Below are 14,248 nucleotides of genomic sequence, written 5' to 3' on the forward strand. Positions count from 1 at the left end.
GGCTGTTTACAATCATCTTTGCCTGATTCACCGACTGTTTTAAACATTTCTGTTCAGTTATGTTTAACAAACATTAGATAGAGATGTAGGGTGATTATGACCTATTTCACATCTTTGTGGAGTGAGGTGACCAGAGTTGCCCAGGGACTGTTCTGGTTTTATTTTTTATTTTTGTTTTTTTTCTTGAAGGTTTTTATTTTTAAGTAATTTCTAAACCCAGGTGCCCCTGTCCTGGTTTTAGCATCAAAAGTCCCACATGGGATAGTTGGTCACTGGAAAGCTCAGAGTTTAATAGGGGAGTGAAACAAATAAATTGCTCAATCCAGTAAACATTTATTAAGTCCCCTTCCTTTTTATATAACCTCTATGCCCTATGTGGGGCTTGAGCTCACAACCCCAAGATTAAGAGTTGAATGCTCTGTCAGTTGAGCCAGCCAGGCACCTCTAAGCACCTGGGATGATGGAATCTTGAGGAATGGATAGGAATTTATCAGAAACTCTAACAACAGAGAATTAAATTTCTAAGAAAAAGAAATTGCATGGTCAAAAGCACATAAATGTGAAAATAACATTTATATCTGGGAGAATGTAAATAGGTCAGTATTGCTAGGGCAAGAAGAGTGAAGCACATAGTGGCGATATGAAGTGGACAATTGCAAGGAGCCAATTTAAGGATCTTGTGGATTTTGCTAAGGAGCTTATACAATCTATAAGTGACAAATAATTGAATAGTGTTGGTTTGGTTAATTTTTTATTTTTAAATTATTCAATTAATTTGGTTGACTTTTTAAGTTACACAGTTAATGCATATGTTAAAGTATTTTATATAATGTATATAGTTATTATATATATTTTGTACTTAAATACCTTTGTGAGACAAAGCATGATGTTAAAAGAGTATTCTTTTCTGTTACTATCTCTGTGACCCACGATTTTCATTAAAGCTGGGCTTGGTTAATCTACATCCATAGCTATAATGCTTTAGGAATTTAATGGTGATGGCTATTAGCTTGCAGCTATCTAGACTATAGCATATACTTTTTTTTTTGTTCCTTTTGCTCTTCCATGTGGGAGAGGGATATTTCAGGCTAAGGAATAACTGCAGTCCTACTTGGTGTCTTTTCTAGTGGGTTGGGCTCCTTCCTGTCCCTGACTTCTATTCAGGAAGCTGATAAAGTTCTAGACTAAACTGAATTTCCTCTTGAAGTTACTAAGTAGGATGCAGGAGTCTCATGGTCTAGTCTGATCCATCCAGCCTCTGATCTTGCCCATTTAGCTCTGTCTCCACAGAGAATTTTAGGTGAGATGGCCTGGAGAAAATGGTAAGGAGCTCTCAGCTGGACAAGGAAGCAAGAGCAGTTGATAAGAGAGGGAGGAGAGCACTTGGGCTCCATGATGTTCATTATATCTTTATAACACAAGTATAAGTGAGACCAAGTTATTTTTAGATGGTAGAGACACAGTTTTCTCTTTTAGAAAAATCACTAAATGGTCACTCTAATGGGGTATATATAGACTGGAGGCAGGGAGAACACTATAAAAAGAACCCCTATTAAAAACACCATAAGAGGGGTACCTGGATGGCTCAATCGGTTAAGTCCTACTTCAGCTCAGGTCATGATCTCACATTCATGGGTTCAAGTCCTGAGTTGGGCTCTGTGCTAACAGCTCAGAGCCTGGAGCCTGCTTCTGATTCTTTGTGTGTGTCTCTTTCTTTCTGCCCCTCCCCGCTCATGCTCTGTCTCTCTGTCTCAAAAATAAATACAACATGAAAAAAAAAAACACCATAAGAAATTGTCAGTGCTTAAACTAAACCAAGTCCTTGCTAGTAGAGATGGATAGGATCAATTTTGTAAGTCAGATTTTGGCTTAACTGATTGAGCCACCCAGGTGCCCCTGAATCAAAGTACTTTAAGAGAACTCCAAGATTGGGGCGCCAATCTGTTAACAAGTCTGTTAAGGAACCGACTTCGGCTCAGGTCATGATCTCACAGTCCGTGGGTTTGAGCCCCGCATCGGGCTCTGTGCTGACAGCTCAGAGCCTGGAGCCTTCTTCAGATTCTGTGTCTCCCTCTCTCTCTGCCCGCCCCCCCCCACCTCACTCTCTCTCTCTCTTTCAAAATAAAGACATTAAAAAAAAAAAGATGACTCCAAGATTTCTGACTTAAGTAACTGACTAGATGAGTGGCACTAATGGTCAATATAGGGAATATAGAAGGAAGAGCAGGATAGATGAGTGAAGAGTAAATCCCTTTTGGATATGGCTGTTGCATATATCCAGGGTAGTGATATCTAACTAATAGGCATATGGTCACATTGAAGTTCCAAACTAGCAATATGTTCAGGAGTTAACAAGCAGAGAAAAGGTATCAGAAGATGGAACCTAAGGGAATAGTCAGATACGGAGAAAATAAGGAAATACTATAAATGTAAAATAGGTTTAAGCAGTGAATGGTCATAGATGTCAGGTGATGCAGACAGATTATAAGACATAAGAAGGAATCTGAAAATTAAAAGGTCAACTTTGAATTGTGGGCAAATTGGTGGGTAGCACAGTTAATGGGAAGGTGATGGTAGGTTCATCTTTAATTTTTAATTTAAGGATGCAGAGGTTGGAGCATATTTAAATACTAAGAGAAAGGAAAATTAATAGGGAGAAGTTGAAGATTCAAAAAAGAACTAAAATAACTGAAAGGAACTAGGTTCTAAAGGAGATGAAATCAAAGCCACAGGTGGTAGTGGTGGTAGTGGCCGAAGTATATGTGTTGATTATTATCCTTTAACAAGAGAGATTGACAGATTTTTTCTATAAATGAAAGGAAAGAAGAAATAAGGGCTATAGATGCAATTCATGTTATATAGGTAAAAGGATGTGAAGCAGTTCCTACCTGATGATTTCTGATTTCAATGAAGAAGGTCATTTACTGAGAGGGGAGGGAGTAGATTAGGAAATATGCTAGGTGCTCAGTGATGTTTAGGTCTAGCCTAATTTGCATAACTATCTGCTGTCATTTTAACTTTCAGTCCTATGTGCCTTCAGTTTTGGATCATCTCAGGTTCTTGGAGTGAGAAATTTGAGGAACCCTTTTTGTCTCGATATAGTGCTCAAGTCAGCTAGTCCTTTCCTTTTTGCTTTTTTCAGAATTTGCTTATCATTTAAATTTAAATATGTAATGATGTTTGGGGCAAGTGGATGTAGTGCCAGTAGTCTTCACCTGGAATGATAAGGGTTGCTATAATGTAAGATTTTGTTGCTAGTAGTTACTTTGTTTTAACTTTGAGGAGCACCTCCTACCATAGCCTTTTTTCTATCTCCCTTGTCTGCCTGATCTGAGCTATCAGGTACCTGAGATATCTCCAGTACCTTAAAACGAGAGTGAGTTGGCTTGCATTCCCCAAGAAGGAACAAGTGGTAAATGTGAATAAACAGGCTATATAGGAATTTAGGTAAATATGATTAATCCAAAATAGTTAAGAATTTTAAAAGTTTTCTGACATTTTGGGGGCACTTGGGCAGCTCATTTGGTTAAATGCCGACTTCGGCTGAGGTCATGATATTGCAGTTGGTGAGTTTGAGCCCCTTGGCAGGCTCTGTGCTCACAGCTCAGAGCCTGGACCCTGCTTGGGATTCTGTGCCTCCCTCTCTCTCTGCCCCTCCCTTGCTCGCACTCTGTCTCTGTCTCTCTCTCTCTCAAAAATAAATAAACTTTAAAAAGTTCTTAAAAAGTTTTCTGGCATTTTGTGTAATAGTTTATTAAAATATTACTTGATATCACTGTCAAAGACTATTTAGCAGAGTGAAATGTGGGTGTGATCCCCTTATGGGATGGTTCTCAAAAGTGTGGTTCTCAGACCTATAGATGCATTGGCATCTATGGCCCTATTAGAAATGTGAGTTCATGAGCTATGACCTACTGAATCAGCATCTTGAGGAATGAAACTTTTTTTTTTTTTTAATATTTATTTATTTCTGAGAGGGACAGTGAGCAAGCACGAGTGGAGGAAGGGCAGAGAGAGAAGGAGACACAAGATCCAATGCGGGCTCAGCATTGACAGCAGTGATTCCAGTGTGGGACTCAAACTCACAAACTGTGAGATCATGACCTGAGCTGAAGTTGGATGCTCAACCGACTGAGCCATCCACATGTCCCAAGAAACTTTTAATAAGCTATCCATGTGGTTATTTCATATGAAAGTTTGAGAACCCCTTTAAGATCATAGTTATTTATCTTTATCTTTATGGTATAGAAAATGATGGCAATATGTTGGTAAAAGGAGCCTCATTGATGATAAAAATTGTGTGCTCAGATCAAAGCCATGTTCCTGGTTTGAAAAAATCTGTTAGGGGTACCTGGAGGGCTCAGTTGGTTGAGTGGCCAACTCTTGCTTTCACTCATGTCATTATCTCATGGTTCATGGGATCAAGCCTTGCATCAAGAAGGGGCAAAGAGAGAGGGTGGAGAGAGAGAATCCCAATCTGGGTCCATGCTATCAGTGCAGAGCCCGACATGGGGCTCAATCTCATGAACTGATCTCACAATCCATGAGATCATGACCTGAGCCAAAATCAAGAGTTGGAGCCACCAGGCGCCCCTGTAATGTGTTTTGTATAGCTAGTGTTTTCAAGCCAGAATTAATCAAGGTTTATCATTAATCTAGAACAGCTTATTCCTTTTTTCCCACAAAGATAAGTATTTAATCTAGCAGGTTTTTTAAATTTTTTCTTTAAGTTTATTTTGAGAGAGAGCACAAGGGGCGGGGCAGAGAGAGAGAGAGAGAGAGAATGAGAACATGAAGCATCGTGGGGCTCGAACCATGAGATCATGACTGAACCACCTACGTGCCCCTAATCTAGCAGGTTTTAGCAACTGTTGTTTGCCAAGAAATAAAAGAAATACTTAGTTAAGGAGTCAAATCCAAAAATCCAGAAGTAGTCTAAAAAGAAAACCTTAAGTCTTTGTGAACTGGAGTAGTCAAAAGAGGCTTAATCTGGGTGTGTGACCATTAAGAGTAGAAATAAGAGAGCAGATGTTAAAATTCATTTTTGTAATTCCTTTAACTCTTAAATTTGTGCTTGGCTGTTTAGATGTAATTAGGAGGCTGCTATTATTACTTATAAAAAATAATTGTTTTTTTTGGTTTGTTTTACAGTGGACAGATCAAACTAGCAGATTTTGGACTTGCTCGACTCTATAACTCTGAAGAGAGGTAAGGCATTCATCAAAATAAAATGTGGGGAAAAGAAAAGAATCCTTTTATTCTTGGATATTCTAGTATTCTGCAAGTTGCAGTAACTTTCAGAGTTCCCTAATTTTCTAAAAATGTTACCACCTAGATTTTAAATAGTAGATTTTATCTAAATTTTTGAATCAGCCTTTGACTGAAATTAACCCAAATTGGAATGGAAGTTATTTTTTCATCTCCTACTCCTGTCCAGTTTACTTTTGAACCATTAGATTGATATGGAGCTGTTTTGACAATCCCATTTTCAATTTGCAGCTATTCCTCTTTGCATTTCATTTTACAAGTATTTTTTCATCAGAAGCTGTTGTAAATTTGTATCATGGTTACTTTTTACATTTCAGTCGCCCTTATACAAACAAAGTCATCACCCTCTGGTACCGACCTCCAGAACTTCTGCTGGGAGAGGAGCGTTACACACCAGCTATTGATGTTTGGAGCTGTGGGTAAGCCCCTGTACTTTTTCTTTTGTTTATAATTCATGTATTATTGAACTTCTGTCTCTTTTCTCTTTACATTGGCTTTTTGTAGTTTTTTTTAGGTTTGAAAGGATAGGGATAAACTTTTTGCCAGAATGCAGGGAAATCTATTGAGTGTTTCATAGTGTCAGAAACATACTTCTTTAAGTTTTTACTTATTCATTTATTTTTTGGGACACACACATTTTTAAAAAAATTTTTATTTGTTTATTTTTGAGAGTATGAGAACATAGGAGGGGCAGAGAGAGAGAATCTGAAGCAGGCTCCAGGCTCTGAGCTGTCAGCACAGAGCCCAGCATGGGGCTTGAACCCACAAAATGTGAGATCATGACCTAAACCGAAGTCAGATGCTTAACCAACTGAGCTACCCAGGTGCCCTGAGACACATGTTTTTTTAAAACATTTCCCCCAGACATCTTTTTTTTTTTTTTTTAACATCATTTGAATTGGGATCCAAATACATTCAAATAAAGTTCATAGATTTCAGTTGATTATCTCAAGTCTTTTGATTATAGCTTTTCCCTCTTCTCTTGAGCTCCTCCCCGCCTTGTCCCCATAATTTCCTTAGAAGAAACTGGGTCGTTTTTGTCTTACAGAGTTTCCCACAGTCTGGATTTTGCTGATTACATCTTTACTGTGGGTTTTTTGTTGTTGTTGTTCTTTTAGCATGGTTCTCTATGCCTTTATTTCCTGTAAATTGTAGGTGAATTCATGTTTGATTTCCGATTATCCACTGGCCCCAAAATTACTTCACAGTGATTTTGAGTTCTTCTGACAAATTATAGTCAGTTATACATCAAAGTTGAGGGTAGGTGGCAATGGGAGCCTCTGCCCAGAGTACAGGCAATAACTAGGTATGTTATCTATAGAGAAGTTAAAAGCAATAAAACAGTAGTCTGCTTTTATTATCACATTCATTATATATGCAATTCTAAACAATGTGTGATAAAATATTCATCCCTAACCGGGCAGATTTATGCATATACAAATAGACACACCCTCCCCCCCCTGCTTTACATAATATACAATTACCTCTTTTTGAAATGTTATCAGCTATTAATGATCCACCTTCATTTATTCATTTGTGGTTGTTTTGTGATGGTGATATTCTAAGTATATTATTCCAGGAAGGAATACATAAAGATAACATTTACTTTACTAACCCTAGGTACAAGTCACATAGAAAAAGGTAGAGATAAAGCTTTAATTCTCTGGTTTTATTCACCAGTTTTCAGAATAATGGGGTGGTTTCCTATCCTTCAAAGATGACCAAAGAGAGGGTTTGGGGGTGGTTTTTTTGTTTCTGTTTTTTTAAGATTCATTATGAACTCATGGATTTAAACATGTTTTATGTGTTTTAATGGTATTGTTATGGTTATCATCTTATTCCTATTCACATTTTTCAGTCTTTGGCCAGTGAGAGATTAGTGGGTCCTTCCTTGTTTTTTTGGTTCCAGGTTCATCCTATTCATTTCCTGCCCCAGACCTGAAATCAGTCATTCTAAGGAGTCTTAGTTCCTTTAGTGGAAAATAATACTTAGAGACTGCAATTTGTGTATTAGGAACATAGACATTTAAATTTCTTTTTAAATTTTTTTAATGTTTATTTTATATATAGAGAGAATGAATGGAGGAGGGGAAGAGAGAAAGGGAGACACAGATTCTGAAGCAGGCTCCAGGCTCTGAGCTGTTAGCACAGAGCCCAGTGTGGGGCTTGAACCCACAAACCATGAGATCATGACCTGAGCTGAAGTTAGACACCTAACTGACTGAGCCACCCAAGCGCCCTGGAACATAAGACATTTTAAATGGGCCATATTAGTTGTTTCTGGTAATGTATGATTTATGCATACACTGTTCTTGCCCTGGCATATACTTGCCAGGGGAGCTTATCACTTTTTCCCATTCATTCCCTCCTCTATTAATGTCAATCTTTAAAACTTCAGGGATTTTGGGGCGCCTGGGTGGCTCAGTCAGTTAAGCGACCAACTTCGGCTCAGGTCATGATCTTGCAGTTTGTTAGTTTGAGCCCCACATCGGGCTCTCTGCTGACAGCTCAGATCCTGGAGCCTGCTTCAGATTCTGTGTCTCTGGCTCTCTCTCTGCCCCTCCCCCACTCATGCTCTGTTTCTCTCTTTCTCAATAATAAACAAACAAACAAATTAAAAAAAAAAACTTCAGGGGTATCATTTCAAAATTCAGAGGGGTCAAAGAAAAGGAGAGCATGATTTCACTGGAAGCCTACCCAACTCAAATGAAGCTTTTGTTAAATTTTACTGACTCAAGCTGGGTGTTTATGTTCTGGACTATTTGCTTTAATAGTATTAGCATTTAAATTGTCACAACTAGGCTCTAAAGTTAACACCAACACCCCATTAAGATATACAGGGAAAGTTCATAGCTCTGTTGGTACTATTATTTCAGTCTGTACAACCTGCCACCTCAGTGTAGTAGCAAAGTATTGATTACATAATAATGTCTTCCCCACCATAGAACTAGAAATTAAATAAAACACCAAAACAGAACTTGGAAGTTAAAATTATAGAAGATTAGGCTTTAATTAAAGCCCCAGTAACTTTATTGAATGGAGATTTTGCTAGACTTTTGATGTGAGCTTACTACTTTGGTGATCCGTGGAATTCTCTCTGACGGAGAAACTAGAAGGACTGGTACAACAAATTATGTCTAGATTCTGAAAACCCCCCTGGTTTGTTTGGTTAGTTTTTCTTTCTGCTTATTTTATCAGTTGTGACAACACTGTATTTGGAATTTGATTTAGCTGTTGATGTTGAAAACAGAATTAAACTTGACTTTTACTTTCCTATTTCTGGATAAGATTTGAGTGAATATGGAAGTGAGAATTTGTTATTTGAGGTTGACAAATGCTAATAGAAAGGTGCTAATAACTTTAAAAACTAGATTTGCTTTGCTTCTCAAATTTAGTCAAGCTAAAGAATTTCAAAGTAAAACTATAAATAGTGCTTTTGTGAGTATTTACAAATCTGATTTCAAAGCATAGGCCAGAGAGGAGATTCTTTGTCATTTGTTTTCCTTACTTTTCAAAAAATAAAATATTTTAGGCATACAAAAAAGTGCAGAGTATTCATTCAGGTAATTTTTAAAATTTGTTTTAAATTTATCTTGATATGAGGGAATGGGTTAAATAGGTAATTGAAATTAAGGAGTACACTTGTGATAAGCATTGGGTGATGTATGGAACTGTTGAATTACTATATTGTACACCAGAAACTAGTATAACACTGTATATTAACTAACTGGAATTAAAATTAAAACTAAATAGATTTATTTTGATAATTTCAAATTTACAAAAAAGTTACTAGAAAAGGACAAAGAACTTTAGTATAGCCTTTATCTTCACTAAAAATTTTCAACCTTTCAATTGAGGTATACAATAAACTGCATATGCTTAAAATGTACAATTTAAGTTTTGACCTATTGTATACACCAGTGAAACCATCACCATAATCGAGATAGTGATGACCTTCAGAAGTTTCCATGTATTCCTTTGTAATCTCTCTCTTCTGTCCCACACTATCCTAGGCAACAGTTCTGCTTTCTATCACTATAGATTGATTTCCATTTCTGGAATTTTAAATAAATGGAATTGTACAGTATATGTTCTTTCCCCTCTTAGATCTTTTACTTTACATAATTATTTTGAGATTTATTCATGTTAGATTCACTGAATTTTAGCTTCTTGCCACATTTGTTTTATATTCATATGTTTATGTATGTATGTGTGGGTGTGTGTATATATATATATATATATATAAAATACAACATAAAGTATATAAATAGAATAAAATTGTGTGTATGTATGCACACCACATCTTTTTTTCAGAACTATTGAAAGTAGTTGTACAATATCATGCTCATTACTCTCTTACTATTTAATGTACCTTTCTCTTTTGCTTATTTAATGTTTATTCATTTTTGAGAGAGAGAGAGAGAGAGAGAGAGAGAGAGAGCACGTGTGGAGAGGGACAGAGAGAGGCAGACATAGAGTCTGAAGCAGGCTCCAGGCTCTGAGCTGTCAGCAGAGAGCCTTATGTGGGGCTCAAACTCATGAACTGCGAGATCATGACCTGAGCTGAAGTTGGACACTTAACCAGCTGAGCCACTCAGGCACCCCTTTAATGTACATTTTTTAAGAACAAAGATATTCTTGTATATAATCACAGCACCATTATCAAATTCAGGAAATTTAACAATGATACAGTATCTTTTAAAATAGTTTAGCTTTGGAGTGCCTGGGTGGCTCAGCTTGGGTTCTGTGCTGACAGCTCAGAGCCTGGGGCGTGTTTCAGATTCTGTCTCTCTCTCTCTCTCTCTCTCTCTCTGCCCCTCCCTCACTCGTGCTCTGTCTCAAAAATAAATTTTTAAAAAATTAAAAAAATAAAATAATTTAGCTTACATTCCATGTTCTCTCGTTTTCAGTACCCTAATAACCTCCTGGAAACAATACCTTACCTGATAGAGGATTTGATCCAGTATCATGTATTACATTTAGTTCTCATTCTTTACTCAGAAACAGTTCCTTAGTCTTTGTTTCTCATGACATATATATATATATATATATATATATTTTAGCATTTTATTTTTTGAGAGAGAGACAGAGCATGAGTGGGGAAGGTGGGAGGGGAGACATAAAATTCTAAGCAGGCTCCAGGCTGCAAGTTGTCAGCACAGAGCCCGATGTGGGGTTCAAACCCATGAACCATGAAATCATACCTGAGCCAGTCAGACACTTAACCGACTTGAACCACCAAGGCGCCCCGATGATTTTTTTTTAAACATTTATTTACTTTTGAGAAAGAGATAGAAAACATGAGTGGGGGAGGGACAGAGAGAGAAAGGGACAGAGGATCCAAAGTGGGTTCTGTGCTGAGGGCAGAAAGCCCAATCAGGGCTCAAATTCCGAATTCATGACCTGAGCCAAAATCACTTAACTGACTGAGCCACCCAGGTGCCCTGACATTTACATTTTGAAGGACAGACCAGCTACTATATAGATTCATGTTAGGAAGTTTTGGCTGGAATATTGCATAAGTGTTCTTTTCAAGGTATCACATTTGTACTTAGATGATCCCTATTTCCTTCTTCTTGATGATGTTAACTTTGGTCACTTAGTTAAGGTGTTGTCTTTTTTCCCCACTAAATAGTTACTAGATTTCCTTTCGTAATTATGTAATTTGTGGAGACATACTTGGGGACTTTGTAAATATGTCAATATTATTTTGGAAGGCATTTGCAGAATGAAAAAGGCTTAAGTATAATGTATTTGAAAGTCCTATTGACAACTGATTCTGGGTGATGACAGTAAACACTTCTTTACAAATACAGTGCCTAGAGGGCTATGGTATATTGTACATTCTACAGAGCAAATGAATGGAAAAAGCTAATCTCTGTAGGAACTGCAGAGCATCCTTGTAAAGTTGAAGTGTGGGTTTTTTATTGTTTATTTCCTTAATTCACAATGGAATTGATAGAAAAAGACTCTGACTCATTTTCTCTGCTTGTAGACTGTCCTTTTATAGGTGGCAAAAGTTTGATTCTGGCAAATTTAAATTGTTAATACTGTTTATTCTCACTGCAAGAAATATTTTCTTTTACAAAACTCAGACACTGCAGTTATTTATGAGATGGTATATCAAATGCTTCCAGATATACTACTAAAGTTTATTGAGATATGCTTTAGGCTTCAGGAATTTCTCTCCTGACCTCTCAATTTTACTCTATCTAGATGCATCCTTGGGGAACTGTTTACAAAGAAGCCCATTTTCCAAGCCAATCTGGAACTGGCTCAGCTAGAACTGATCAGGTACAGCAGTGCGTGTGCTCTTAGTGGCCAGGTGTGATAGGTCATTTCATCTTCTAATTTCTAATACTTTTCAGTCATTCTACTAAAAGTTGACTCTATGCTTATATCCAAGTAAGTTTCTCAGATTTACCTCATATTTTGTCATGGGCTATATATGTAAAGAAATTATATACCTCCTTTTTAGGGCTTACTAAGGGTCTTAGTTTTTAGGTTCCCTCTTTTTAGACTTTTTAGATCTTTGCCTATTTCTTATTAGTTCTTCATATAAAAGCATACCATTTTCAAGGTGGCTGTTTCATTCTTAGGTTAGATTAAGATCAACTATATTCAGCAAACATTTATTAGGCCTGTTCCATAACAAATTCTTTTTTCTGTTAAACTTTATGATTCAGACATAAGTAAGATAGGTCTCTGCTTTCAGAGAGCTCAGAGTTTAGTAAGTGACACAGCACGTAAACAGATAATTATAAAATAGAACCTAAAATAGAGGATTTGGGGAAGGACTGAGGTTGGGATAGAATTTGGGTTGCCTTCATAGAAGTAAAGGGAAGAACACAATGGGCTAAATGTAGACTTTTAGAAGGTGGTGTATAACTCACTATTATGCATTAAATTCAATTTCTATCAAAAATTTTAGGCTCTCTTCTGCTAGGTTTCCCTATAGAGACATTATAGGACCAGCTCAGCACTTTGAAATTAATACTAACTGAACAGAACAAAATTGATAATGAAAACCTTTATTAAAGGAGGTTTAAAAGCATGTTTAACAAAACCAAGTATATACATCATTTTGGACCATTTTGCCAGTATTTTCTCTTGATTTTCTTGTAATCAGCTCTTTCTGTCCTATTCCTTCTGTCCTTAGAGCAGTGAGGTCAGATTTTGCCTTTCTGCATGCCCTCTAATAAGCCAAGATTTCCCAGGCCTCAGGAGGTAATAATTTCTGCTTCTGAAATCTCCAGAATTCACAATGCTGACTCACTTACTTCTTGTTTTGACTTTCTGCTTTGTTTTCAGTCGACTCTGTGGTAGTCCTTGTCCAGCTGTGTGGCCTGATGTCATCAAGCTGCCCTACTTCAATACCATGAAACCGAAGAAGCAATATAGAAGGCGTCTGCGAGAGGAATTCTCTTTGTGAGTTTGGCAGAAATGTACATCTGGTTTCCATGTTTGGCTGGTGTTTAGACTTGACTTTTTCCTAGCCAAGGGAGTTAGTGTTGTCTCAACTTATGGCAACACACCATAATGTAGGAAAACATTTTTTAATAGTATATGAATTTTATCATAGTCTTATAGTTTTCTCTTATGAAGGCTTTATTTTTTATTTTTTTTTAACTTTTATCTAATTTTGAGAGACAGAGAATTAATGGGGGAGGAGCAGAGAGAGAGAGAGACAGAATCTGAAGCAGGCTCCAGGCTCTGAGCTGTCAGCACAGATCCCAATGTGAGGCTCGAACCCACCAAATGTGAGATCATGACGTGTGCCTAAGTCGGACACTTAACCGACTATGCCACCCAGGTGCCCCCTCTTATAAAGGCTTTAGATAAAAGAAAATCATTTTATTGTGAATAATATATCAGTTTTCTCATAGTCATTTTCATCTTCCATGATAAAGAGAATGGAACTGCTGGCTTCATGTTTTTTACCTGTATTATATAGCATTGCATAAATCCTCTGTGGGAGCAAATCTGCTTGCTTGTTTTGCCAGCTTTTAGTTCCTTTTCCACAGTTTTACATGACGGTGGAAATTCAGAGACTTTCGACCCAAGATTACAGGTTTAAGAACTGTGAGGTCATTGAGAACTTGTTCTGTCCTCCTTTCCACAGCATTCCTTCGGCAGCACTTGATTTACTGGACCACATGCTGACACTAGACCCTAGCAAACGTTGCACAGCTGAACAGACTCTACAGAGTGACTTCCTTAAAGATGTTGAGCTCAGCAAAATGGATCCTCCAGAGTAAGTGCTGGTGGCCAAGTAGTGACCCTAAACCTCCCAATAAACCTCAGGAGATGTGAAACTCTATAGGTTTTTAGAAGGAACTGCAAATGGCTAAGCTCCAATTGGAGAGGTGCCCTTGAGTATTATGGTTGATAAGAGATTTGTTTTATTGCTTCAGGTTTTCTTTTTAAACAAGGAATAAATTTAGATATATTTGTTCTAATTTGATTCAAACTATTTATTGTCCTGTACAACCTCTTTGAAAGTATTCTTCTAGTTTTTGCTCTTACCCATTCCATTTGCTTGAATCCCCTGTCTGTGATGACCATGTATATCCCACACTTGCAAGTACAGCTGTAATTTTAAATAGCTTGCATCACTGTCGGGTCATATGTCCCGAATTTTGATGTTGAAAATATGGTCCTTGAATATGTCTCTCTTTCATCAGAATCTGATGTATTTTCTGTGTTTTGTAGGATCTTCTGTGGTTTTACTCTTAAGTTTCGCATTTGGCCAATAATGTATGTGACATTATATCACTGACAACATTATAGCTTTCATATCAGTTTTGGGGCATTTTTTTTCTTACATAGAGAAACCATGTATCTTAAATACATAGTATTTAAAGACTGTTCCAAAGAAATATCTAAATTCACTTAGTGCACTAGATTTTGATACATTGAATTGTGGCTTAAAATATATAAGCTTTTTACTGAACTTTGGGAGCTCTTATTTTGGAGAGAT

General features: G+C 37.1%; 1 protein-coding gene across 3 annotated transcripts in view; it reads left to right on the plus strand.

Annotated features, from left to right (window-relative positions):
- The window catches only part of CDK12 (cyclin dependent kinase 12), a 48,545-nt gene that overhangs the window by 24,583 nt on the left and 9,714 nt on the right, over positions 1-14,248 (plus strand). For all 3 annotated transcript variants that reach the window (XM_029929231.1, XM_029929234.1, XM_029929232.1), the window contains exons 7-11: positions 5,152-5,208; positions 5,586-5,687; positions 11,485-11,562; positions 12,580-12,696; positions 13,391-13,522. In XM_029929231.1, coding sequence (XP_029785091.1) covers positions 5,152-5,208; positions 5,586-5,687; positions 11,485-11,562; positions 12,580-12,696; positions 13,391-13,522 — 486 coding nt within the window. The remainder of the gene's footprint in view (positions 1-5,151; positions 5,209-5,585; positions 5,688-11,484; positions 11,563-12,579; positions 12,697-13,390; positions 13,523-14,248) is intronic.

This window comes from Suricata suricatta, chromosome 17, assembly GCF_006229205.1.
Source record: "Suricata suricatta isolate VVHF042 chromosome 17, meerkat_22Aug2017_6uvM2_HiC, whole genome shotgun sequence".
In the NCBI taxonomy this organism is placed as follows: domain Eukaryota; kingdom Metazoa; phylum Chordata; class Mammalia; order Carnivora; family Herpestidae; genus Suricata; species Suricata suricatta.